This window comes from Macaca fascicularis, chromosome 1 (assembly GCF_037993035.2).
Source record: "Macaca fascicularis isolate 582-1 chromosome 1, T2T-MFA8v1.1".
Lineage (NCBI taxonomy): Eukaryota > Metazoa > Chordata > Mammalia > Primates > Cercopithecidae > Macaca > Macaca fascicularis.
This window is the reverse complement of record NC_088375.1, coordinates 112,165,660-112,193,586: the sequence shown is the minus strand read 5'-3', so window position 1 is coordinate 112,193,586 and position 27,927 is coordinate 112,165,660. Positions and strand designations below refer to the sequence as shown.

Here is a 27,927-nt window from a genome sequence, read left to right as displayed (position 1 = left end):
ATACCTGAAAAAAATTGCAAAATAATAAAAAGTATATATTTAAAAATATAAAAAATACATATTAAATATAATCATATTTAAATAAATATAAGCATATATATGTTTGCTTTTATAAAATTGAGCTTAGACTCTATTTTTATTTTACCAATATTCCATTTAATAATGCATCAACTTAACTGCAGACAAAGAGACGGAAACACAAATGAAGGAATTCCTGAACTCCCAATCACAGTTAGAGAGACATTTTTCTAAAGGAATCCTCTAAGGGTAAACATACACTAAATTGAGTAGAAGACATTAAGATTTGGAGTGGTTTTCTTATTCCTTTTTACAACCAAGTTGATTAAGGTGTGAGCTGACTATGGTACAACGCATCCATTTCAAGTTCGATGACGTGTCTATTACTCTAAAAGGTCCTCTTGTGCCCTTTGCAGTCAGTCCCGCCTCCCCCGCGACCCCAGCAATCAATGATGTAGTTTCTGTCACTATACAGGTTAGTTTCACCTGTTCTAGAAATTCACCTTGATGGCGCCTCACAGGATGCTCTCTTCATTACTCGGCATAATGTTTTTGAGATTATCCATGCCATCTCATGTTTCCGTAACGTGTCCCATTTTATGGCTGGGTAGTTCGGGTCACTGGGGTAGATTGCAGCCCTTTCTGCCTACAGGTAAGACTGCGGTTCCGATCTGCAGGCCTCGGTGAACATGAGCAAGGGCACCTGGGCTCCGGGAGAGCCCTCCCGTTCCCCTACAGAAAGCAAGCGTGTTGTGTCTACAACCGAACGGGGACACTACCTTCATCACAAAGAACAGCACCAAAGGCCCTGCTTTCATCCCAGAGACAGCACCCGACTGCCTAGAGATTCTACCTGGCTCTATGAGGTGAGAACACGTTCCCCGCTAGCACAGAAATCCCACAAACTCGCGTGGGGGCTGCGGTTAGAAGCAGAGGCTGTGTGAAGGGTGACTCTGGGGGCTACTAAGAAACACCAGTTTTCACAGAGCGTGAGAACTCAAGAGACTGGAGACAGTGAAGCAATGTCTACAAAAAGGAGCCCCACGTAGAAAGGGAAGAGAAGGGCCCTGCGGCCACTTAGCTTGTGTTAAACAAGCTCACGACAGGGGCGGAGAGGACAGTAACACGGTACTTTCTCTGCTCACTTTTTGCACTACAAGATTTCAGCGGAAAACACTAACGCAGTCCCCCACCACCACAAGCTATGCAATCGAATTCCACACATATGGAGAAAACGCAAGGATCAGCACGTGGGGAGTGTAATGGAATAGCCTTGTTCCGGCAAAACCACCTTCAGAACGCTATCTTCTCTGCCAGGTGAGTATGAGTTTACACACCTCCGCCCTGCCACAGCCCCACACGCCTCACCCTTTACACACACGGTCACTTGCCCCGCGCACCCTCGAGCCCTCCTAGCCCTGACACACAGCTGGGACTCTCAGGTCCGACCAGCGGTCCTGGACTCGCTCCCACAGTAAGGAAACTCCTTCGTGGCCTAGCAGCCGGTGGCGAAGCGGCAGCCCCTGCGCTGCCTCATCTACATAGAAGTCGCTCTCTCCATGATGTCACCAACAGTGTCTCTCCCGTCCTACTCTGCGTTTCTGCCCCATCTTCCGCCACTCAGTCGAACAACTTGCTGCCAGAGCCTGCGGGGGCAGTGACGTCTGCCTCTCCTTCCTTTCCCTCCCTTCTCCGCGCCTGATCTTTCCAAAGAAGTGGGTGTTTCTGTTGTAGTTTTTTGTTTTTTGTTTTGAGCCGGAATATCGCTCTGTCGCCCAGGCTGGAATGCAGTCGCATGATCTGTGCTCCCTGCAACCTCCGCCTCCCGAGTTGAAGCGATTCTCCTGCCTCAGGCTTCTGCGTTGCTGGGATTACAGGCGCATGCCACTAAGCCCTGCTAATTTTTGTGTTTTTAGTAGAGACGGGGTTTCACCATGTTGGCCAGGACGATCTCCAACTCCTGACCTCAGGTGATCCGCCCGCCTCGGCCTCCAAAGTGCTGGGATTACAGGCCTGAGCCATCAGGCCTGCCCAGAAGCCAGTTCTTAGCCTGTGTTGCCGAGGACCTCTTTGGCAGACAGCTGGAGCCTGTCCACCGTTCTTCAAACAATGGCTTGTAATGTGCAGACTAAAACATGTAGGATTACACAAGAAACTGGTTCTCTTCACGTCATTATCCTTGTGATTAGCATTCTACTTGAAATTGGAAGCCGTTCAATATCAGAGGGAAACCATATCTATGAAACTAGAGAGGCTGCTCAGATGACTGCAAACCAGCCATCCTTACTTGTTTTACCACTAGCACTGTTATAAAGAGGGTGGTCCAATTTCATGAATCTTGTAGGGTGTTTTCAAATACAGCAATGTACAGATATGCTGCCAGCAGAGCACACTGGACACTCAGGCATGGTGCTGGAGTGTGTCATCTCTTCCACAGCCTTCTCTAGACCTTAGCACTTACCTCGTGTTAGCGCTTTATGCTCTGCAAAGACAGAAACAAAGTGGTCCAAATTTGGAGGAAAAAAAATTGAGGGGAAATTTTATTTGAGGTGCTTGACTGATTACTTTCAATCTGTAGAATACAACCCCAAACTTGGACAATACTCCATAGACTCCAAATCTATCAGACCAGTTTTTCCTGTCCTTTACTTTCATATAAATCGAATCATAAAGTGTGTAGTGGGTTTTGGGGGAGTATAACTGCCCAATGGGTTCACGTTGCCTGCTGCCTAGACAGAACCAATTTATTAAGACAGGGGAATTGCAATAAAGAAAGTTACTTACCCAGAGCCGGCTGTGTGGGAGACCAGTTTTATTATTACTCAAGTCAGTCTTCCTGAGCATTCTGGGACCAGAGTTTTTAAGGATAATTTGGTGGGTGGGGGCCAGTGAGTTGGGAGTCTGATTGGTCAGGTCGGAGATGAACTCAGAAGGAGCTAAAGCATCTTCTTGAGCTGGGTCAGTTCCTGGGTGGGGGCCACAAGGTCAGATGAGCTGGTTTATCCATCTGGGTGGTGCCAGCTGATGCATTGAGTGCGGGGTCTGCAAAATATCTCACACACTGATCTTATGTTTTACAATAGTGATTTGATCCCCAGGAACAATTTGGGGAGGTTTAGAATCTTGTAACCTGGAGGCTGCATGACTCCTAAACCATCATTTCTAATATCATGGCTAATTTGTTAGTCCTGCAAAGGCAGTCTAGTCCCCAGGCGGGAAGGGGGTTTGTTTTGGGAAAGGGCTGTTATCATCTTTGTTTCACAGCTAAACCATAAACTAAGTTCCTCTCAAAGTTATTTTGGCCTGTGCCCAGGTATGAACAAGGACAGCTTGGACGTTGGAATCAGTTAGGTCAGATCTCTTTCGCTGTGATGATTGTCCTAGTTATAATTTTTGCAAAGTCGGTCTCAGGAGCAGAGGCATAGGTTTGACTTCTTTCACTCAGTCTTACATCTATGAATTGTTCATGTTATTCATGTGGTTATTTGTTTCTGTGTGTATTCCTTTGTATGAATATAGGCCAACTTATTTATTCTACTGTTGCTGAACATGTTGACCTAAAAGAAAGATGCTGAAGCACAAAATATAATTTAGAGTTTACTTGAGCCAACGTGAAGGCAGCTGCCTGGAAGACTCACACCCAAAGAACCTTGGATCTGAGCTCCCTTTGGCCCCTGTCACAAGCAGGTTTTTAAAGGTCAAAAGGGGGGACGCACGATGGACTGATAGAAAGGTGCCTGTCCGGAATTCTCATTGATTTTCAGAAATGGCATTGATGAGAGCTTGGCTCTCCGTTGTTATACGGCGTGGAATATAGTGTTTGGTGTGGCATTATTAGATTAATTTACAGCTACCTGGAGTGATAGCAAGCAGTTCCAACAGATGAATACGTAGCTCAAAAGGAAGGAATCAGAAAGTGGTTGCTGTCTTGATTTAATGTCTCTCTGATCATGTGAAGTGGCTCACATTCCTCAGATAAAAATTCTTTTAAAAATCTTTCTTCTTGAAAGCACTGATGATCAAAAGCTCAGGCACGGTGTCCCTCTTTGCCAGGAAGGCTCATTCCCAGATGGTCTTTCCCACACTGAGGGCGGGGGAGGAAATGAGAGAGAGACCTCAGTTAAGTCTACAGCTATCACTTGTTGAATCATCTCTAGTCTTCAGATACCATAAAATCACTTTTCTCAGAAGTAAAACAGGAAATATATAACATTAATAATTTGAATAGAACACATATAATGCACACAAGAATGAGAATCACAAAGAGAATCTGTATGCCAGAACAGTAAGGGAATCTATTCCATTAGGGAGCCAACTAAAAACATTGGGGAAAACATCACATCCCAGTTCTTCTTTCATGATTTCTTTTTTTTTTTTTTTTTTTTTTGAGACGGAGTCTCGCTCTGTCGCCCAGGCTGGAGTGCAGTGGCCGGATCTCAGCTCACTGCAAGCTCCGCCTCCCGGGTTTACGCCATTCTCCTGCCTCAGCCTCCCGAGTAGCTGGGACTACAGGCGCCCGCCACCTCGCCCGGCTAGTTTTTTGTATTTTTTAGTAGAGATGGGGTTTCACTGTGTTAGCCAGGATGGTCTCGATCTCCTGACCTCGTGATCCGCCCGTCTCGGCCTCCCAAAGTGCTGGGATTACAGGCTTGAGCCACCGCGCCCGGCCCTTCTTTCATGATTTCTTGTAGCCAAATGACTTCTAATTTTTTCTAGATGACGTTCTACTTCATGGGAAGTATTTATTTATGTATATGCAACAAGACTTTGTAACCAGCACACATCCACCTCCCTGCTCAGCTAAATCTACCATCTGAGGTAGGCTGCGGCTCTCCCCTTGTGTGTTCTGGGCTGTGTTGTGTTGTACTAAGTGGAAGAGGAGGTTGTGGGCAAGCGTTGTGCAGAGATCACAACCAGGTGGGCAGGCGGCTGCTGTCTCCACACTATCACCTGACAATGTACAATTCCTTTTATGAACTCATGTAAGTGCTGCTGTATCTACCCGTTGTTTTTGTTTTGTTTTGTTTGAGACAGACTCTCTCTCTGTCTCCCAGGCTGGAGTGCAGTGGCACGATCTTGCCTCACTGCAACCTCTGCTTCCTGGGTTCAAGCTATTCTCCTGCCACAGCCTCTCAAGTTGCTAGGACTGCAGGCACACGTCACTGTGCCCAGCTAATTTTTGTATTTTTAGTAAAGACTGGGTTTCACCGTGTTGGCCAGGCTGGTCTCAAACTCCTGACCTCAGGTGATCCAACCACCTCAGCCTCCCAAAGTGCTGCGATTACAGGCATGAGCCACCGAGCCCAGGTTCTACCCATTTTTAAATAAGGCTAATAGTGTCTTTGAAAATATATATCATCTAAAGTGATGCAATTATCTAGTACAACCTTACCCAGTGAATAAATAGCTTTTTGTAGAGCTATGAAAGAGGCTACAATTTCATCAGCAATATTTCCTTCTTTCTTTTATTTTTGCTTCTTTCTTTTTTTTTTTTAAAGACACGGTCTTGCTATGTTGCCCAGGCTAGATTGCAGTGGTGCAGTCTCGGCTCATGGCAGTCTCAACCTCCCTCGCTCAAGCAATCCTCCCACTTCAGCCTCCCAAGTAGCTGGGACTACAGACATGCACCACTATGCCTGGCTAATTTTGGTTTGTGTTTGTTTGTTTGTTTTGTTTGTTTGTTAAGAGATAGGGTCTCGCTATCTTGCTCAGGATGGTCCCAAATTCCTGAGCTCAAACAATCATCCCATCTGAGCCTCTCAAAGTGCTGGGATTACAAGCATAGGCCACCAAACCTGGAATCTTTATTTTTCTTTCAGAGAGACAGAGTGGCTCTGTTGCCCAGGCTGAAGTGCGGTGTCGCCATCATAGCTCACCAAAGGCTGGAACTCCTGGGTTTCAATGATCCTTCCACCTCAGCCTCTGAATCACTAGGATTATAGGCCAGAGCCACCATGCTCAGTTTTTATCAGCAATATTACCTGATGCTAAAGAAGGATTTCTAACCATGGGAAGCAACATCCCATCAAAGCAAAAGGGTGTTCCCCCAAAAATGTATGGAGCTACTTTCTTAATGTCCAGGCTGGTAATTAGCAAATTTTCCCCCAACAGGATCTCCATCTATTAATAAAATAGAGTGGTGGGCATGCCTAGTGAAAAGTTTGAGGATACTCTTCCAATTTTTTTGTTTGTTTGTTTTGTTGGTTGGTTGGTCGTTTTTTTGAGATGGAGCCTCTCTCTGTCTCCTAGGCTGAAGTACAGTGGCATGACCTTGGCTCACTGCAACATCTGCCTCCTGGGTTCAAGTGATTCTCCTACCTCAGCCTCCTGAGTAGCTGGGAGTACATGTGAATACCACCATACCCAGATGATTTTTGTATTTTCAGTAGAGATGGGGTTTCACAATGTTGGCCAGGCTGATCTGGAACCCGTGACCACAGGTGATCCACCCACCTCGATTTCGCCATTCATCCAATGTTGAGTTTCTTCAGAGCTATATATAGGGGTGACCAAATATCCTAAAAGACATTGCACTTCATCATTCCATGCCTTTAGATATTTAAGGGCCATGGATGGTGATCTCCTCCAGAGACAAAATAAATGCTGGTCAGAACAGGTAAGTGTAGTATAATTTGGGTACATCAGCTTTTGGCATTTCAACCATGGTCAGACATGTTAGAGCAAGAGGGCAGATTGCATCCTGATAGCAGGAGGGAGTGTTTTTCTCTTAACTTTCCAATAGCATCATGGTGTTTACCCCTGACATTTCAGAGTGAGGCAACAATTTTTTGTTTGGTTGGTTTTGTTTTTGATTTTTGGTTTTTTTCAGCCGGGGTCTCACTGTTGCCCAGGCTGGAGTGCTGTGGCAACATCACAGCCCAGTACAGTCTTGACCTCTTGACCTTCAGGGCTCCATGAATCATCCTACCTCAGCCTCCCAAGTGCTGGAGTTACAGGCACACACCACCACACCCAGCTTATTTATTTACTTTCTGAGACAGGGTCTCACTCTGTTGCCCAGTCTGGAGTGCAGTGGTGTCATCAGGATTCACTGCAGGCTCGAACTCCTGGGCTCAAGTCATCCTCTCACTTCATGCTCCTGGTAGCTGGGACTAAAGGTGGGCACCACCATGCCCAGCTAATTTTTGTATATCTTGTAGAGACAGGGTTTCATCATTTTGCCCAGGAAGCTAGTCTCAAACTCCTGGGCTCAAGTGATCCTCCTGCCTTGGCCTCCCAAAGTGCTGGGATTACAGGCAGTTATTTTGACAGTACAATTATGATGGGTTAAACTGAGACATGGGGCTGGAAGGTTAGGATGAGTCAGACAGATTCGAAAAACAGGTTTTGCTTGATGTGACCCTGATTTGCATTGTCAGTACAATAAGGAGGAATACTGGTGAAATTTAGCACAGGATGTACCAATGGATCATTATGGTCAAAAATGGTTGGTGGTTTAAGGTGGCAAACTCAGCACCTTGTCAAATTTCCCACAGTGGCAATGGTTTGTGAGATTCTGATCAGAGAATTATCCTTCCCTGCTGTAATCAAATTAATTAGGGAGAGTAAAACAGAAATCTGACCATAGGCATTTTGCTATATATGTACATGTATGCATGTATATGGATATACACATACATGCAATAGAACTAGTGTGCCATATCTTAAGATAATATACATATAAGGTGATTTTACCAAAACCACCAAGAGAGAACCCCTACAACTTAAAGGAGCCTTAACGGCATATGTATTCCAGTCAATAGAAAAAGCGACCAACTCTTTCAGTTGCAGTAAGCCCTGGAATTGTGAATAACTGGTTATACAGCTGGTATGTTTGGCAAAAGTGGACTACAACAGATGTCAGCTACTTGCCATCTTGGTCAGGAATATTGCAGGTCACCTTTAAGTGAAAACCTCCACTGACAGATGTCCACTCTGGTAGGGATATGAGAAACATGAATCTGTGTGTCAATGCCCTTATGTTTACTGCCACAGAGATTGGGCAATAATACCTGCTGTGAGCCAGGTGCTGTGGCCCACACTTCTGGTCCCAGCTACTTGGGAGACTGAGGCACGAAGATGGCTTTATGTCAGGAGTTAAAGGCTACAGTGAGTCATAATTGCTCCACTGCATTCTGGCCTGGGCAACAGAGTGAGACCCCATCTCAAAAAAAAAAAATTAATATTAATAATACCTACTTGGTGCCTTCCAGTGGACTTGGAGGGAATATTTACTTGATGTTGTTTCCAGTAAGCAACATCTCCAGTTTATATGCATAATTTTTGATATTTTCATCTCCCAGCAGCTCATTATGAAAGACATCCTTTATTAATTTGGAGCTCGTGGTAAGAAGTTTTGTGAGACCTTAGCAATGACAGAGAATGCTACCTTTAAGAAGTGCCGGTTCATAAGCCCCTTCATCTAACCACTGCATGGGTCTTCCTGTTATTATTTCAAAGGGAGACAGTGGAAGTTTTCCAGAAGCAGTGGGTGATCTCTGGCTAGGGAAGGTTAAAAGCTTCTGTTAGCTTTGCCAATTGAGTGTTTATTGTACCATTTTTGAGTTGCACCAGTTTAGAGAATTAGGGGTGACAGGCACAATGGAAATGTTGGGACGTAGGCCAAATGTTACAAATGGATCCAACTACCTGCCTGATACAGTGTGTTCCTCGGTTGCTATGGAGATCAGATGGCACTCCCCATGAGGAATGATTTTTTCTCATCACAGCCTGCCTGCTGCTTGGCCTGTGGCTCATCGGCATGGAAATGCTTTACCCCAGTGAGAGCACAAACAAATTACCACCAGAAGGTATCTGTGACCCTGAGATGGAGACAGCTGGATAAAGTCTAACTGCCATGTCTCAAAGGGTGCTAAAGATACAATGTCCCTGTGACACATGAAGGGATCTTCCAGGATTATGTTTGGGACAGAACAGACAGTACTACAAGAATAAACCCTTTGTGCAATGGTAGACGATGGCTTTCCATACACTGCTTTCCCCATGCTATCATTTTGTCTGAATTCCAACAAGTCAGCTTATGAACTACTTTAAAAAGGGTAATTGAATCCTAAGGGGTGGATCGTTGTATCATTGGGCCCATATCATATGCTGTTTCTGAAAAAAACAAAAAACAAAAAAAAAAACTTGTTCCCTTTATCTTTCCGGAGATCTATCTCCTGCTTCGGAGATCCCACATGTGCTTCTTCTAATAAGGTTTTCAATGAGCCATAAGTCAGCAGGGTCATTTAGAGAAGTTCTGTGTCCGATGTCACCTTCAGAGCCGCATTCTTAGCTGCCGCATCAGCAAAACGGTTGTCCTTGCTCTCCGGAGCATCTAATTTTGAATGACCAGTAATTTTGATGATGGCCAAATATTTGGGTTTTCAAATTGCTTCTAAGAGGTAAGAGACTTACTGGTAATTTTTGTTGGGTGGACCTAGTGAAATAAGAAATCTATGTTGCTTCTAAAGCATTCCCAAATCATCACCTTCTCCAAATGCAACTCTGTGGTCAGTGTAAATGTTACGCTGACGCGGGAGGATTGATTGAGCCCAGGAGATCAAGACCAGCCTGGAAACCACAGTGAGTCCCCTCTCTATAAACAGTCAAAGAATTAGCCGGGTGCGGTGGCATGCACCTGTAGTCTCATCTACTTGTAGGCTCAAGTGGGAGAACTGCTACAGCCCAGGCGTTTGAGACTGTGGTGGGCCATGATGGAGCCACTGCACTCCAGCATGGGTGACAGAGTGAAATCCTGTCTCAATAAATACATACATGCACACATACATACATAAATTATTTTCAGCCATTTAAAATATCAATGACAGATTTGTTTGGCCTTTTAAGTGCATTGCTGAATTCTCCTCCAATCTACATCTAAATCTAAAGCAGAGCCTGCTTTAGAAAGAGAAGAGGAAAATGTATTTCGATTTAGAAAAGGGAAGTCTTTTACAATATTCTTAATTCACATTTTGGTGAAGCGGTATACACAATGGTAGGCTCCCCTCTTCCTGTGGGTTTTACCATGAAAGCGGCTGTCAGAACAGAAGTTTCAGGGAAGAGGCCAGAGCCCTGGGGACTTTCCTCAGGTGATGGTGATGGAAGAAGAGGCAAGGCAGGACAGGAGGACTCAGGTAAGAAAGACTCTGCAGGTGCAGGGGCAGGAGGAGAAGGAGCAGTTGGAGGTGAAAGAGACAAAGCCTCCTCAATATTTCTCAATTCAGAAAAAGCGTCAGATATCCCCAGTTTACATCCTCAATGGAGGCAATTTTCTCAGAAGTTCTTTTAGAAAGTTCTAGGTATCATTGGAAGTAAGTCTCCCATTTAATTTGCCTGGTTCTAACACCAAATTTTTCCAATTGTGTGCCCTAATAAATTATTTTAGACATTTCAAAAGATCCCCATTTTCTCCATTCGACTTAAAAGTTTTTCTGGTTACATGGGTCGGGTTTCTCGGATATTTACAAGTGGATGCTTCATAAGTGTTATACAGAAACCCAGCTGGTGGTTCTAAAGGCGTTTGTTTCTTCAAAGTGTGCTCAGATTTTGAAGCTTGATTTCCCATAATTTAGGAGCTTTGCAAAGATGACCAAGGCCTGCAATGTGATTTGGGTCACAGTGCGATGCTTATGAAGTCACTCCTACAGATAACACCGGAGTTGTGTATCGCTGTCTCAGTGGTTTCCACTGTTTCTAACCACCAGGTGGGCACAGAGTGCATGTGCTCTGGGGGACCCGTCTCACATATACCCTCCCAGAAGAGCAGGAAAGGGGGTTCATAAAGATGTTCTTCTGAAGGGAAATGCTCTATGAGGCCGCCTTCACATGGTAAGTAGTGATCGTGACACCTCTGCAGCATCCCTGGTCACTTGGAGCACCTGAATGGGTCAGCGGAAGCAGATCACTTCTTTTCTTACAGGGCTGGAGAACACACCTCCATGAATTTTCCAGCCAAGGACTAACAGGGGCCGGGCGCAGTGGCTCACGCCTGTAATCTCAAGCGGAGGTGGGCAGATCACCTGAGGTCAGGAGTTCAAGATCAGCCTGACCAACATGGAGAAAACCCGTGTCTACTAAAAATACAAAATTAGTTGGGCGTGGTGGCACACGTTTGTCGTCCCAGCTACTCGGGAGGCTGAGGTAGGAGGATCGCCTGAACCTGGGAGGTGGAGGTTGTGGTGAGCCGAGATTGTGCCATTGCACCCCACCCTGGGCAATGAGAGCAAAACTCCATCTCAAAAGAAAAAAAAAAAGAACTAACAAGAATTAGTCACAAATGAAAAGCTAAGTTTGAACTTTCATAAAAGCATGCTACAGAAAACAAAACCACCGATGTCCACCTGCCAATACCTTGACCCAGACCTTCCTAACGAGGGACAGAGACAGAAAACACAGAAGCTTTCCACACAGCGCTTTGCCTGACTGTGACCCAAACTTTCTGACCCGAGGCAGAGGTGGAAAGGGCAGTTTTTCCTCCTGAAACTCAAGTCTCTTACCCACAGGGTAGACAGAAAACCTCCACTGTAGAAAGGGAAGGCTGGAAAGGACACTCAAGCAAACTCCAGGCCTTCAACCAAAGAGTGGGAAGGTCCAGATTTCAGGAGGATTCACCCTTTACTACTGCCCAACTGTTTCTCTCAGAGTCAGAACTCAAGAGCTTCAGAGCTGGCCAGGCACCCAGTCCAGGAGGAATGTGGTGTGATCTGAGAGACGAAAATAGATGTGCCATTGTAGACTAAGAGAGCTTCTAAGGTTAAGGAAACAAAAGTTAGCTACAGGTCAAGGATTCAGGGCTGGACTGGTATAGCAACTTCCTAAATTTCTATGGTTACAAGAAAAACCACACTCTTGCTAAACTCCTTAACAATAGGAGCTAGCAGGCAAATTGTCAAAATCTTCCCAGAAATTCTCAACTGGATTTACAACCCAGATCACTAGACCTCTGATGGGACAGAGGAGTGGCCTTCCATTCTCTCCTGATAAGCTACTGCAGAACTCAAGCCAGTTTCAGCCATGTTACAGGGACCGCACACAAACCGACATCGTGTCCAGTAGTTCATCTTTTGACATAACGAGCCAATTTCCACCTCATTTTAATGCTAAAATCCCTTCCCAATGTGAAGATGGGGTGTATGTTACATATATGTACCCATTGCACATGAGCTCAATACCCCTTAGAAGTGTGTATGGCCTTTCCCCCAAACCTACTGAATATATATGACTCTATTGTGTGATATACGCCCTGTGAGGCACAAAAACCAACCTGCCCTCTCTCTCTCTCTCTCTCTCTCTCTCTGAAGAGAAACCACCTCTTCAAAGACACACACTGGAGACTGTCTCTTCCTGGACTGCAAACTGATCTCACCAATAAAATTCTTACTACTATTTAGCCACCCTGGAGGCCTTGGAGAGGACAGTCAGATGGTCAGAGATGAGTCACTCTGAATCCTGCTCCCAGGGCCAAAAACATTGACCTAGAAGGAAGGTGCTTAAACACAAAATATGATTTAAAGAGTTTGCTTGAGCCAATGTGAGGACATTTGCCCAGAAGACTCAGACCCAAGCAATCTTGGATGTGGGCTCCATTTGTCCTTTGTTACAAGTGGGTTTCTAAAGACCAGAAAGGGGGACCCGGGGAGGCTGGTACAGAATTACTTGTCAGGAACTCCCTGAGGTTTACAGAAATAACATTGATTAGAGATTAACTATACATTGTTCAGCTATAGGGAGTGAGAGATGGTGTCCAGTACACCATGTTTAGGTTACTTTATAGCTACGTGTGGCGATAGCAAGCAGTTTCAATAGATGAATACACAGCTTCAAAACCGGGAAGCAGGACGTGGTTGCTGTCTCATTTTAATGCCTAACTCTGGGCTTGTTAATTTGAAAGCACTCACTTTCCTCACATAAAAAGTTGTTTTCTTTCCTCAGACATTTGAATTCTTTATAATTTAGGAATATTTTGAATAAATATGAACTTTTTACATGTCTTTTGGTAAAGTGTACTCACATCTTTCTCTAGAAATAGAAATTCCAATAGAAATATAATGCCAGGCATATTTGTACTTTTAAATTTATTAGTAGACATACTTTAAAAAGTAAAAAGAGATGACTTTTTAATAATATGTATTCAACTAAATATGTTAAAAATATTATCATTACCCCATGTGACACTAGCAAGATTTCAAGTGTTCAACAGCTGCCTGTGGTTTGTGGCTATCGTATTGGAAAGTACAAGTCTATGGGGTAGAAAAGTCGAATTGCTGGGTCATAGCATATATGTATGTGTGTTTTACCATTAGAGTATACTGCCAAACAATTTTCCAAAGTTTTTGAACTTATTTATACTCTTGCCAGAAATGAGTAGGAGACTGTAGTGCTTCCATTGTGCCAAAATCCAGGAATGTATTTTTTTTAAGTCAAGTTTATTGAGGTATACCACATTAAAAAATTCAATATGTAGGGCCATGTGAGGTGGCTCATGCCTGTAATTCCAGCACTTTGGAAGGCCGAGGTGGGAGGATCACTTGAGGTCAGGAGATTGAGATCAGCCTGCCCAACATGGTAAAACCCCATCTCTACTAAAAATATAAAAATTAGCCAGGTGTGGTAGGGGGCACCTGTAGTCCCAGCTACTTGGAAGGCTGAGGCAGAAGGATCATCTGCACTCTGGAGGCTGAAGTTTCAGTGAGCATCATTGCACCACTGCACTCCAGCCTTGGTGACAGAGTGAGACTATGTCTCAGAAAAAGAAAAAGAAATTCATATATATATATATATATACACACACACACACACACACACACACACACACACATATATGTTGTGAACCCAATAAGCAACACCGTTCTCCAAGCAAAGTAATATAGAGAGAGAATCTTAAGGCAATCAAAAGTATTTATTATTATCTATAAACTAATCTTAAAGCAATCAAAATTATTTATTATTTATTATCTCTATTATTATCAAAATTATTTATTAACTCCATTATTAACTCTATATAATCATTAGTATTAGTCATGGATTTTAAAATTAACTATAGATCTTGAAATTATACATTGAGCTGACATTTAATAGAGGATGATGGCATCTTGTATTAGATGATATCTAAATATATTTATGAAGAAATTGTAAGTGGAATAATTCAGTCTCTTAGTTTCTAGAATTATCTCCTTTTAAAGATATTACCTACTGAATTAGTAACTGAGTCCAAAGCTCACCCTCCTTGCTGCATGACAGCCAAGAAATCAGGAGACACAAGGTATTGGGGCAGGGAAGGTGACTTTATTTCAGAAAGCTAGCAAACCACGAAGATGGTGAACTAATGTCCTAAAGAAACATCTCAAGTTAATAAAAATTTCTGGCTTCTTGTATATTACGGAAAGGAGAAAGAAGCAGGGGATTGAGGTTAAGAGGTGGCTGACACTCCCAGACATCTGGGCGGCAGTGAGGGCCCAAGGGGATTTTGAACCTTCTTTCTCCTTGGTCAGGTCACCTGAACAAAACATGGTTACTTGTGTGCACATATCCCTTAGCTCCTCAGGGGTTAGTTTTGGAAAGGGACCTTTACATCCCTGCGTTATTATTATTATCATTATTATTAAGCCTGAATTTCACTCTTGTCGCCCAGGCTAAAGTACATTGATGCGATCTTGGCTAACTGCAACCTCCACCTCCCAGCTTCAAGTGATTCTCCTGCCTCAGCCTCCCAAGTAGCTGGGATTACAGGCATGCACCACCAGACCCAGCTAATTTTGTATTTTTAGTAGAGACGGAGTTTCACCATGTTGGCCGGGCTAGTTTTGAATCCCTGACCTCAGGTGATCCAAAGTGCTGGGATTACAGGCATGAGCCACTGTGCTTGGCCTAATTAGCTAATTTTTAAAAATTTGTAGAGACAGGAGTCTCACTATGTTGCTCAGGCTGGTATGGAACTCCAGGCCTCAAGTGATTTTCCCTCCTCAGCTGCCTAAAGTGCTGAGAATACAGGTGTGAGCCACCACACTCCGCTTAATTTTCTTTTTTTTTTTTTCTTTTGAGACGGAGTCTGGCTCTGTCGCCCAGGCTGGGGTGCAGTGGCGCGATCTCGGCTCACTGCAAGCTCCGCCTCCTGGGTTCACGCCATTCTCCTGCCTCAGCCTCCCGAGTAGCTGGGACTACAGGAGCCCGCCACCACACCTGCCTAATTTTTTTGTATTTTTAGTAGAGACGGGGCTTTACTGTGTTAGCCAGGATAGTCTCGATCTCTTGACCTCATGATCCACCCGTCTCGGCCTCCCAAAGTGCTGGGATTACAGGCTTGAGCCACCGCACCCGCCCTAATTTTCTTATTTTAATTTTATATACGTAATTATTACTGTGCTTAAGATAATCAGAAGTAATTTCTTTAAAGTTTTAGAGAATTTATTCACTCCACTGAAAGACTATGCCAATTAGTTTCACAAGAAAATATATTTATACATTACAAAAATTCCTTCCACCAAACTAGCAGGCATTCGAAAGCAAATAATTTGGTTATGTAACATCATTTAAGGTGAAACCAGAGGCAATGGTGTCTATTAACAATGCCTATCAGTGAGGGAAACAAACTGAAAAATGAACTTCATTAGATCCTTGGAAAACCCCCACTGCTGAAAATCTGAGTAACTCTGTGATACCCTTTTGAGTCTGGTGAATAATTTCTTTTCGTTCATTTTCATTAAGGGCTGAACTTCCTTACTGTTCTAGAGGTTGTTAAATTTGATTTGTATAGTTGTGAGAAGTGCTCAAATTGCTGATTCCCATTGCTTACTTTTGATCATGTCTCTCTTTTTTCTCCTTTCTGTGGTGTGATTTAAACTTAATCCTTAAAGGGCATATATTTGAATTTTTCAGCTAGTTAGAAACCCGAATATACAAATCAAAGAAAGCTGTTCCTTACATGCTGCAGATTCAGTTTTCTTCCCGTGTTAAGATCTCCTTCAGGGTTAGTAATTTGTTAAGGCCAAGAGCTCCTATGGAATGAAATTCAGTTGGGGGTGAGGGGCATTGAGTAGTAAGATCATCTTTATAATAGAGATGCCACTCTTACAGATATTGACAGCTATTGGGCCCATAAAATTTTTACCAAACATTGGAAAGACAGGATATGAGCAACTTCTGATTACTGCAGTCTCAAATATCAGGAAATACCATTATCCTCAGGACAATGAATAAACAATCAAAAAAGACTCACAGGCTAGATTAGCTGTCAGGTATCACCAAACAGGGACTGGATTCTTGCCAAACACCACCCAACAGAGATTGTCCCGAGAAATTCATTCCATAACATTTACCAGAAACCTACACTGATGCCATTGATGGAAGAAAATAACGATGCAAACGAGAGACAGACAGAGAGAGAGAGAGAGAGAGAGAGAGAGAAACAGAGAGAGAAAGGACTTGTCCAATGACCATACTTAGTATTTAAAAGCAAAAGAGCTCAGTTTCTGCTCATGAAAACAGAAGAACTGAGGGAACAAGAGCCAATAGCTCTAAGGATCCAGGTCTGCACCAGGGGCCTGTTAGGTGCAGGATTCTGTTGGCTCCAATGATGGGTCTCAGATAGACTAATTTTTATGGACATAGTCTCTGAAAGAAATCAGTTGAGGAATAATATAGAGACACTTATCTGCATGCTCATTCTCCATTACTATAGAAGGAAGAACTGGCATTAGATTGTTTTCAGCGAATAAAAGTAAAATCAAGATTTATAAAGAAAAGAGGAAAGAGGAGGAGAAAAAAAAATGCCTGGGACCATTGTGATTTTGCTTTCTTCAGATAAGCGACTTGGCAGAAAGCTATCAAAGAGGTCACTGTGACCTGTCTTCTCTGGACCTATGTGACTTGGTCACCACAGGAAACAATGACAAGCCGGGCACAGTGACTCATGACTGTAATACCAGCACTTTAGGAGGCTGAGGCAGGAGTATTGTTTGAGCTCAGTTGGAGAGCAGCCTGGTCAATGTGATGAAACACCATCTCTACAAAAAAATACAAAAATTAGCCAGGCATGTTGGTGTATGCTGGTAGTCCCAGCTACTCAGGAGACTGAGGTGGGAGGATCACCTAAGCCCAGGAAGGCTGAGGCTACAGTGAGCTGTCATCTTGCCACTGCACTCCAGCCTGGGTGACAGAGTGAGGCCCTGTCTCAAAATAAATACATTTTAAAAAGAAACAGGGCTGACCACGGTGGCATGCTGGTAATCTCGCACAGAACTTCGGGATACTGAGATAGGAGGCTCACTTGAGCTCAGGAGTTGGATACCAGCCTGGGCAACATAGCAAGACCCTATCTCTAAAAAAAAAAGAAAAGAAAAAGAAAAAAAGAGTTACCCTGGAGGCTGAGGTGGGAGGATCACTAGAGCCCAGGGGATGGAGGTTGCAGCAAGCTGAGATCACACCACTGCACTCCATCCTGGGTGACAGAGTGAGACCTAGTCTAAAATAAAGTTGGGGGGGCGTGTGAACAGTTTGTTGTGCCAGCAAGTAAATGAAGAAAGGGACAGTATTAGTGTTGAGAAATAAATTGGAATATGATTTGGTGCCTTTCCCACAGAAGATAAATGTGCTCAATGTGCTGAAGTTAGAGGCATTATATAAGGCCCATTGCAGTGGCTCATGCCTGTAAATCCTAGCACTTTGGGAGTCCTCGGAGCTACTGGAGCCCAGGAGTTTGGAGACCAGCCTGTGCGACATGGTGAAACCCCCTGTCTACAGAACATAAAAAATTTATCAGGGCGTGATGGCCCGCACCTGTAGTCCCAGCTACTGGGAAGGCTGAGAGATGGGAGGATCGCTTGAGCCTGAGAAGACGAGGCTGCAATGAGACGCGATTGGGTCACTGTGCTCCAGCCTGAGAGACAGAATGAGACCCTGTCACAAAAACCAAAACTAAAAATTAAAAAGCCTATAATATAGCAGTGGCACATTCAGTTCTCTACACTATAGAAATATCAAAGGTCAAAGATATATATACAAGAATGATGATTTCAGGATTCTTTGTAATCCTAAAATCATGAAGCCAACCTCATTTCAAACATATTTTGAAAAGGGGTAAGTAAATCATGCACAAACTGAGGGAAAAATACTGTTTTCAAAAATAATGGAGAGGATTATTATGATGATGAATGATTCCACTGGTCACATTATTGATAGAGCAATCACTAAATCCAGGCCCATCCTGGGGATAGGACACCTCTCTAGGCCTCCTATTAAAAATGAAAAGAATGAGGTTCCTCTATAACCCATCCAAACCTATAAGGGGCAGCATGAGGATTTTATCGCACCAGAATTGACTTGTTTGGTCTCTGATTCTTGCACACAGGCACAAGACAACCTGACATTTCAGGAGACGTTCTGTCAGAATTGTATCTCTGAGTGGGGTGGCCCTTCACAGGAATCCCTGTTAACTGTGACTAGAATCCTGAGAAGAGAAAACCTTCCTGAAATGGGCATATCCCTGGCTGGCTTGGAACCAACCTTTCGGATTTAGGACTATGGGAAGAATAGGGGGAGATTCTCTAGTGATGATAATACATGAGCTCTTTAAAAGCTAGAGCAGGCGTCCCTGGGTGGGCTTGAACTACCCACCGTTTGGTTAATAGCCGAACGTGCTAACAGATTGCGCCGCAGAGACAGGTACTAGTGATTCCACTGGGCGCTATAGGCAGGGCGCACTCACCATACTCCCCGATCCCTTCCAGCCTCAGGGCCCGCCTGGCAGGACTACCGACCAAGGCCTTGGAAAACCGGAGCGATTAGAGCAGTGAGTCGCGCTGGTCACGTTGGACACCTGCGCGTTGGGAGATTCTGGAGCCAGAAGGACAGCCGAATGGCATTCTCCCGCCCTGCCCCTCGCCCGCTTCAGAAGCCCCCGGAAACGCCCTGGTCCGCGGCCCGGGCCGGAGCCGCCAGGGGGCCTAAGGTAAGCTGAACGCCCAGTGGGCTCCCAGGATGGCTCTTCCGGTTCTTTGCGCCGCCTTCGCCCAGTGAGGGAGCCTGTGCCCATCCGGCCCAGTCGCTTTCGGGGCCGCTGCGGAGCTGCCGCTGCCATCTTTGGATCTTGTGTCCCGCACGGGGGCTCCACCAGGGCAGGGATGGTGGTGAGGGTGGCTCGTGGATCCCCTCGCGGGGAGCAGGGTCTGGCGCTCACCAGGGCACACGATTAGGACTTGTTGAATGAATCCATCATCGCCTTTATCGTTTAGTCCTTTGAAGAGCCTTGAGAATGGAAATCATAAGAGATTTTTCCATTAGAAAGTTCTTTGTACAAGGCGTTTATTCAGGTTGATTTCTCGGCATCCCCCGGGGCGGGCAACGGGCAGAGCCTCCAGTGTACCTTCTGCGCGGTGGAACCGCCGGGGCTCAGCTGGGCGGTGGTCGGGCGGTGGTAGGTGGTGGGGCGGGAGGGCGAGAGCTGGGGAAGGGAAAAGCAAAAGCAGGGGAAGAAGCTGGGGAGCGGTGGACCAGACATCCAGACCTCCTGAAAGGCTCGTGCGGAGGCACAGGCGGGATCTTCTGGAGGTGAGAATTGTTTTTTTATTGTGACAGAATGGGGAGAAATTGAAGGGAAAATGGAGATGAACCTGAAAGAGCCCCAAACGCGAGAACGTGTACCTCCCCCAAGAATAAGATCTTCCAGAAGAATGAGACAGAAAAACTAGTCATCTGGGAACCGTGAAATCCTTGGAGGAGTAGCATCATCATGACCCTCTGTGTTCCTTTTAACAGAAGGACTTGCTTCCATTGTTTGTTTGTTCAATTGTTTGTGTTTGTTAAATAAATAAAACTCTTTTCATGTATCTTTGAAATTATGTTGGTTCTATTACTTTATGATTACAAACAATGCTGCAGTCGTCATTCTTGTACATTTCTCATTGGCCACTGGTGTATCTCTATAGGGTAGAGGCATGGAGAGCAGTTGTTCCAGCGTAGTGATTACATGGTTTTTTATATCATTCCATTTTCTTCCTTTTTTGGCTTATTAGCTGTAATTCTTTCTTTTGTTAAGTCAGTGATGGCTTTAGGGTTCCTAGAATACATCTTTATCAGTCTGCCATCGAGTGACATTATACTTCCCCTTCTGGCCTTTATGCTAGTGTTATGTCATTTGATTTTAGACATGTTATAAACCCCAACATCTGAGTATGTACATAGCGATTTTTAGTCATCTCCATTTCTTTGTGTAGGTTCAGATTTCTGTCTGGTATCCTCATCCTTAGGCCTGGAGGACTCCTTTAACATTTCTTGTAGTGTGGGTTGGTCAATGCTTTCATTTATTTGTATGTCTTTATTTTTATTTGTATTTTGTTGAGATGGAGTCTCGCTCTGTTACACAGGCTGGAGTACAGTGGCATGATCTTTGCTCGCTCCAACCTCCATCTCCTGGGCACAAGTGATTCTCATGCCTCAGCCTCCTGAGTAGCTGGGATCACAGGCATGTGCCACCACGCCTGGCTAATTTTTGTATTTTTAGTAGAGACAGGGTTTTGCCATGTTGGCCAGGCTGGTCTCCCAACTCCCTGTCCTCAAGTGATCCACCTGCCTCAGCTTCCCAAAGTGCTGAGATTACAGGCATGAGCCACCACGCTTGGCCTCATTTTTTTGTATATCTTTGAGTGTCCTTATTCCAGTCACATTTTTTAAAGATTTTTCATTGTGGGATAGAATTCCAGAATAAGTATTTTTCCTCTCACTACTTTAGGATATTGCCCTTTGATGCCTTGTCATTGATATATCATCTTTTCTGTTTTTGTAAAACTGGCATAAAGGAGGTTTCCTGTACTTGTTATATAATTTTTGAAATGTGTATTTAAATTTTTTTTAAAAAATTATACTATACTTTAAGTTCTGGGATACATGTGCAGAACGTGCAGGTTTGTTACATAGGTATACATGTGCCATGGTGGTTTGCTGCACCCATCAACCCGTCGTCTACATTAGGTATTTCTCATAATGCAATCCTTCTCCTTGCCCTCTAGCCCTGAGAGGTCCTGGTGTGTGATGTTCCCCTCCCTGTTTCCATGTGTTCTCATTTTCAACTCCCATTTATGAGTGAGAACATGTGGTGTTTGGTTTTCTGTTCCTGTGTTAATTTGCTGAGAATGATGGTTTCCAGTTTTATCCATGTCCCTGCAAAGGACATGAACTCCTTTTTAATGGCTGCATAGTATTCCATGGTGTATGAGTGACACGTTTTCTTTATCCAGTCTACCATCAATGGGCATGTGAGTTTGTTCCAAGCCTTTGCTACTGTGAATAATGCTGCAATAAACATACGTGTGCATGTGTCTTTATAGTAGAATGATTTATAATCCTTTGAGTATATATCCAGTAATAGGATTGCTGGGTCAAATGGTATTTCTGGTTCTAGATCCTTGATGAATCGCCACACTGTCTTACACAATGGTTGAACTAAATTAAAAATATGAAAATGGGCTAGGGGAAATGACTCACGCCTGTAATCTGAGCACTTTGGGAGGGGGTCGGGGGAGGATCGATTGAGGTCCAGCTCTGGAGACCAGGCTGGAGAAGATAGCAAGACACACACACACTCTCTCTCTCTCTCTCTCTATATATATATATAAAATATATATATACACATACATACACACACACTATACATATGTATATGTACATATGTATACACACACACACACACACACAGAGATACATCCATCATGAAAGTCCTAGATTCATCTTAAGTTGCACAAAAAGTGCACTTAAAGGAAAATGTTTCTAACCTGAAGGTCAACCCTACCTATTGACGTGTAATGTGTGTTTTTGAGACATTCTCAACAGCATTTGCTTTCCCTAGCATAGTGGTTTTCATGTTTTCCTCACACCTGAATGTCCTCAGTGCAAAATCTGCCAGAATTCATTTCCTTTGCTGTTCTTCTTTGAGAACCCTCCAGGGTTTTGTTTTATTTATTTATTTTATATCTTTTAAAAGCATGGAGACAAGTGGCATATATTACTACATTAGTCTGAGTTCTCCAGAGAAAGAAAATGAGCAGGATACACACACACACACACACACACACACACACACACACACACACACACAAAGAGAGAGAGAGAGAGAGATGTGCATTGGTTCATATGATTATGAAAGCAGAGAAGTCCAAGGTCTACTCCTGAATAGACCCAGGAGAGTCGAATATAGTTCACGACCAAGTCCAAGGCATAAAGCAGAAGACTGATGTCCCAGCTCAAAGACAATGAAGCAGAAAGACTTCTTTCTAGCCTTTCATTCTATTCAAGCCTTCTGTGGGTTGGATGAGGCCCACTCACACTGGGGAGAGCAATCTGCTTTACTCAGTTTACCAATTCAAATGTCAATCTCATCCAGAAACGTCCTCAGAGACACACTGAGAAAAAAATGTTTAACCAAATATCTGGGCACCCCATGGCCCAGTCAAATTGACACAAAAATTAACCTTCACAAATATTATCAATAGAAGTGACTAATAAATGTAGCATCATGTCCTGCCTGTTTATCCCATGACAATTAATATATTCCAGCATAATGTTGGCTTCCGTTCCCTTACTGTAGCAACATGTAGAAGTTTCACTTAAAATGTGAAGGGATGACCTGCGCCTCCACACCCGTGGGCGTTTCTCGTTAGGTGGAACGAGAGACTTGAGAGAAGAAATGAGACACAGAGACAAAGTATAGAGAAAGAAAAAGTGGGCCCAGGGGACCGGCAGAGGACCCACGCCTGCACCAGTCTCTGAGTTCCCTCAGTATTTATTGATCATTATCTTTACCATCTTAGAAAAAGGGAAGTGGCAGGATAATAGGATCATGTAGGGAGAAGGTCAGCAGTAAGACATGTGAATAAAGATCTCTGTGACATGGCCGGGCGCGGTGGCTCAAGACTGTAATCCCAGCACTTTGGGAGGCCGAGACCGGCGGATCACGAGGTCAGGAGATCGAGACCATCCTGGCTAACACGGTGAAACCCCGTCTCTACTACAAAATACAAAAAAACTAGCCGGGCGAGGTGGCGGGCGCCTGTAGTCCCAGCTACTCGGGAGGCTGAGGCAGGACAATGGCATAAACCTGGGAGACAGAGCTTGCAGTGAGCTGAGATCCGGCCACTGTACTCCAGCCTGGGTGACAGAGCGAGACTCCGTCTCAAAAAAAAAAAAAAAAAAAAAGATCTCTGTGACATAAGTTTAAGGAAAGTGCTGTGCCTTGATATGCATATGTAAACATCTCCATAAACCTTTTTAGTGCATAAAGAGCAGCATTGCGCTAGCAAGTCCCACCTTTCGCCCTAAGGTGGTTTTCTCCTTTCTCAGTAAACAGATCATACAATCGGGTTTTACACCAAGATGTTCCATTGCCCAGGCACGGGCAGGAGACAGATGCTTTTCTCTATCTCAACTGCCAAGAGGCCTTCTTTCCTCTTGTACTAGTCCTCCTCAGCACAGACCTTTCACGGGTGTCAGGCTGGGGGATGATCAGGTCTTTCCCTTCCCACGAGGCCATATTTCAGACTATCACATGGGGAGAAACCTTGGACAATACCTAGCTTTCCTAGGCAGAGGTCCCTGCGACCTTTGGCCGTGTATGTGTCCCTGGGTACTTGAGATTAAGAGAATGGTGATGACTTTTCACAAGCATACTGCCTTCAGGCACTTGTTTAACAAAGCACACCCTGCACAGCTGCAAATCCGTTAAACCTTGAGCGACCACAGCACAAGTCTCTTGCAAGGACAAGGTTGGGGGTAGGGTCACAGATTAACAGCATCTCAAATACAGAACGAAATGGAGTCTCTTATGTCTACTTCTTTCTATATAGACACAGTAACAGTCTGCTCTCTCTTTCTTTTCCCCGCAAAATGAGGTTAATTTTGATATTATGGAGTCTCTCCCAAATCCCTACCTACCATTGTCACTTGTGGATTGTCATTTTGTCATGGCTTTCATTTTAAAATATATCAATAAGCTCTATACTTTGCTAATATAAGTTTGAATTTCATCCTGACTCCGTAAGCCACTTTCCATTTTGACAAAGCCTAGAAATATTTGTGTCCATCTCCTTGAATATGGATAATGGATACCTATTGTGGGGCCCACTCTCAATCTCATGGGTTTTCTTATTTCCATTCAGGTCTCCATAACTACGTCTGGGCTGCCTGAAAACCACTGAAAATGGCTTTATCCATCTAAGAGAGTCCAGTAAAATCCAGGCCATCGAATGGGGGAATGGAAAGTGAGAACAACCAAACTCAGCACACAATGACTCAGTTTAAACCTCTGGGCTAAGAGATGACCAGACTCTATCATGGCATCTAGGAACATAAGGCTTTGTCCCAAGGATGGCCCTAGGCTTCCATTAAAATGCCTACCCCAGAAAGCTCAAGGCTGCCAGGAGAATGGCTATTAGTTCTAGCCAATACCTGCTGATGATGGTAGGTTGAGAATCTCCCTTTCTTGTAACACTTAGCAAGAAGGGAATCCTTCCTCCATCCCTTTGAGATGTGTGTGTATCTCCTAGGGACTCCAGTGTGTCTTTCCCTAGGATCTGAAAGCCATTCCTTTGAACTGTAGTCCTCAAAAAGGACTGAGCCTCTGTCTTCCAGTTTCTGTGGGAGGTTAGAATCCCATCTTCTAATATTGCCAGCTGGCAGACACAGCTGGCCTGATGAGGCAGAAGTTTACACTGAGCAACCTTTTGTAATGTTTCACAGATACCCTTCCCCCTGCCCTCTCCCTCTCCTCCCTCTCCCCCTATAATGCCATCACCTCTGCATAAATGGGAGCCAAGCTCCAACCTTTCCTCTACTGTCAGTAGTTACTGGATAAAATCTGTTTTCTCTGCTTTAATGTCTGGCTTTATCTTTGACAAAATAAGTGGGAGCAATTGTTTTTAGTGACATGGCAGCTGCAAAGAGATGCACAGACATGGCAGGAGAGGGAGGGATCACCTGACCCTTCTCATTTCATAGGCATCTATTCCTGCCTGGTGTTTATAACCCTGACACTTGGCTGGGCCTCCTTGGGGTATCTCTCCATGGCTCTGTGGCAAGACTTGAATACACCAATGATGACACTTGGTGTCCCCATAGCCACCTCAAAAATGCATTAAAGATTTGCGAGAAAATGAAGGGAAACATAGAAAACCTGATTTTGAAAGTTGTTGCCTCTCCTTCTTCCTCATTCAGAGTGTGTATGATATTGTTGTGTGATGTTGGTTGGACTGCAATTTAGCACAACACCTTTTCTAATATTTGGCAGTTTCTTACAGAGTTAAGCCTACCCTATAAGGAAGCAAATTTACTTTCATTCATCACCCATAAGAAATGAACACATACATCCAATAAGGCTTCTACAAGAAATGCTTATAGCAACCTTATTTTTATACTAAGGAAAAACTGGGTACAATACAAGTCCTCATCAACAGAAAAATTTAATATTTACTGTTATATAGTCATAAAACGACCTCATGCACAGGAAACAAAAACAAGCAAACAGCAACAAAAATCCAGGCAAAGTTTGAAAAAACACAGTAACACGAGTAAATCCCTCTAAACACTATGTTTAGCAAAAGATGCCTATAAAATATCTCTTTGAACATCTAAAACAAATTTATTTCAATGTACCTGTCTGACACTCCTGTGTGATTCCATTTATATGAATCGGTGGTTCAGTGGGTAGATTCTTGCCTCCCACGCAGGAGACCATGGTTCGATTCCGCTCAATGCAGCTTATCGTTTCTGCACAGTGTGGTTTTTACGTTTATTTACCATAACTGTCTATACCTCAGGTAGGTCACAGCCACCATAATAAAGAGAAGGAAAAGGTAACCACTATATAGCTTTCGGGTTCCTTCCGGAGTGGAATTTCTCTAAGCAGGGACTTTCCAGAGACTGTCTTTGAAGTAGCCAGTGTGTCTGGTTGGTCTCTGCGTTTTTGCATATTTGTCCCTAAAACCGGCGGGACTTTTATTGTCTTTTCTGGCAGATCCCTGAAATACAGAGTCACCTGGACACTGATTTCACTGACTGGACTTTGGTCAGACCACGACTCGCGGTGGAGTGCAGCTCAAGAAATCACATTCCTTGAGTTTCCAGGATTCCTTGAGCTTCCAGGAGAGAAGTTGTGGGGTCGGACATATGCAGTGGGGAAGTGGGGAGGGGGGACGGGGGTCCAGGGACAGGGGAGGCGTGCGGGGAGGAACCCGCATGCAGATGAGGGAGCTGCGGAGAGGGGCCTTGGACCTTCCTGTCGAGGAAGGCCCCAGTCTTTGTTGGTCTTGACAAAATGAAGGATGGGCCCCAAGTGGAGAGCAGCACGTCCCCAAAACTCATTAAGATTACCCCTGTTTGTTTTATAAACCACCAGGCAAATCTTCTGGCTAGGGGATTCTTTTTAATTTAATGCATCTCTTTAAGCAGCGTGCTGGGGAGGCCATGACAATCATTACCTCTGCAGGTTTGCAGAGGAAACCTGGAAAAGGAAAGCCCCGGGATCATCTCGTTTGTCCTCCCCTGTTTTCATCTACTCTTTTCCTCAGGGAAGCTTATATGGGTCCAGGTGTCACATCGCAGCTGCCACACTGGCGGATTAAGAGCCGGGCACGGTGGATCACGCCTGTAATCCCAGCACTTTGGAAGGCTGAGGCGGGGATCACAAGGTCAGGAGATCCAGACCATCCTGGCCAACATGCTGAAACCCTGTCTCTACTAAAAACACAAAAAGTTAGCCGGGAGTGGTAGCACCCGCCTGTAATCCCAGCTACTCGGGAGGCTGAGGCAGGAGAATCGCTGGAACCCGGGAGGTGGAGGTTGCAGTGAGCCGAGATTGCGCCACTGCACTCCAGCCTGGCCAGAGAGCGAGACTCCTTCTCAAAAAAAAAAAAAAAAAAAAAAAAAAAAAAAAAGAGCCGCTGACAAATCTCTCTCCTGAAGGGGTAAGACCCTCAGTTGGCCCATAGCAATGGAGTCAGAAGTAAAAGCAGAACCGAAAACACTTTTCTCTGTGTCGTTCTCTCTCCTACCTGTGAACATCAACCTTCCACACACACTGGTTCAAAACCGCCTTGGTCTCTAAGGGAGGTTTACCATTTTTCACAGGTCCCGTGAGCCATGTTTCCTTCTTGCTTCTCCGGTTCTTCCAGGGCTGAGTCTCAGGAGCTGCTCAGCAGTGCAGGCTAGTTCAATATCCTGGTTCAAAACCGTTTGTCTTGTTTTGCTACTAGAATAAAGTGCCTCCTAGACCAGAGATAAGCCGTGTTCCCTCGGCTTCCATTTTCTAGAGATAATTGGTATCATTTATTCATTAGATGTTTGGTGGTGAAACCATCTAGATCTGGTGCTTTGTTCTAAGGTTGTTAATCGTTGCTTCAGTTTCATTAATAGAGATCTATTTAGGTTATCTATTTCTCCTTGTGCGAGTTTTGGTAGACTGTGTCTTTCAAGGACTTGGTCCAATTCATCAGGTTATCAAATTTGTGAGCAGAGAATTGTTGATAATCTTCATCTGTTATCCTTTTAATAGCCATGAGATCAGTAGTGAGGACCTTCTTTTCTTTTTGTTATATGTAACTTTTATCTTCTCTCATTGTTTCTTGGTTCACCAGCTGATGTTTATCAATTTTATTGATTAATTTAAAGAACTATGTTTTGGTTTTTTTGTTTTTTTTTTTGTTTTTTTTTTGAGACGGAGTCTCGCTCTGTCGCCCAGGCTGGAGTGCAGTGGTGCAATTTCGGCTCACTGAAAGCTCCGCCTCCCAGGTTCATGCCATTCTCCTGCCTCAGCCTCCTGAGTAGCTGGGACTACAGGCGCCCGCCACCGCGCCCGGCTAATTTTTGTATTTTTAGTAGAGACGGGGTTTCACCGTGTTAGCCAGGATGGTCTCGATCTCCTGACCTTGT

At 44.3% G+C, this 27,927-nt stretch overlaps 1 protein-coding gene across 1 annotated transcript; it reads right to left on the bottom strand.

Annotated features, from left to right (window-relative positions):
- Positions 1-133: 133 nt before the first annotated feature.
- LOC135970679 (uncharacterized) lies at positions 134-26,551 on the bottom strand. The gene is given in 6 exon segments (XM_074035519.1): positions 134-2,500; positions 2,803-4,102; positions 18,722-18,940; positions 18,942-19,260; positions 24,112-24,216; positions 26,478-26,551. Coding segments are annotated over 4 exon segments (693 nt in total). The 3' UTR covers positions 134-2,500; positions 2,803-4,102; positions 18,722-18,745.
- Between the last annotated feature and the right edge of the window lie 1,376 nt (positions 26,552-27,927).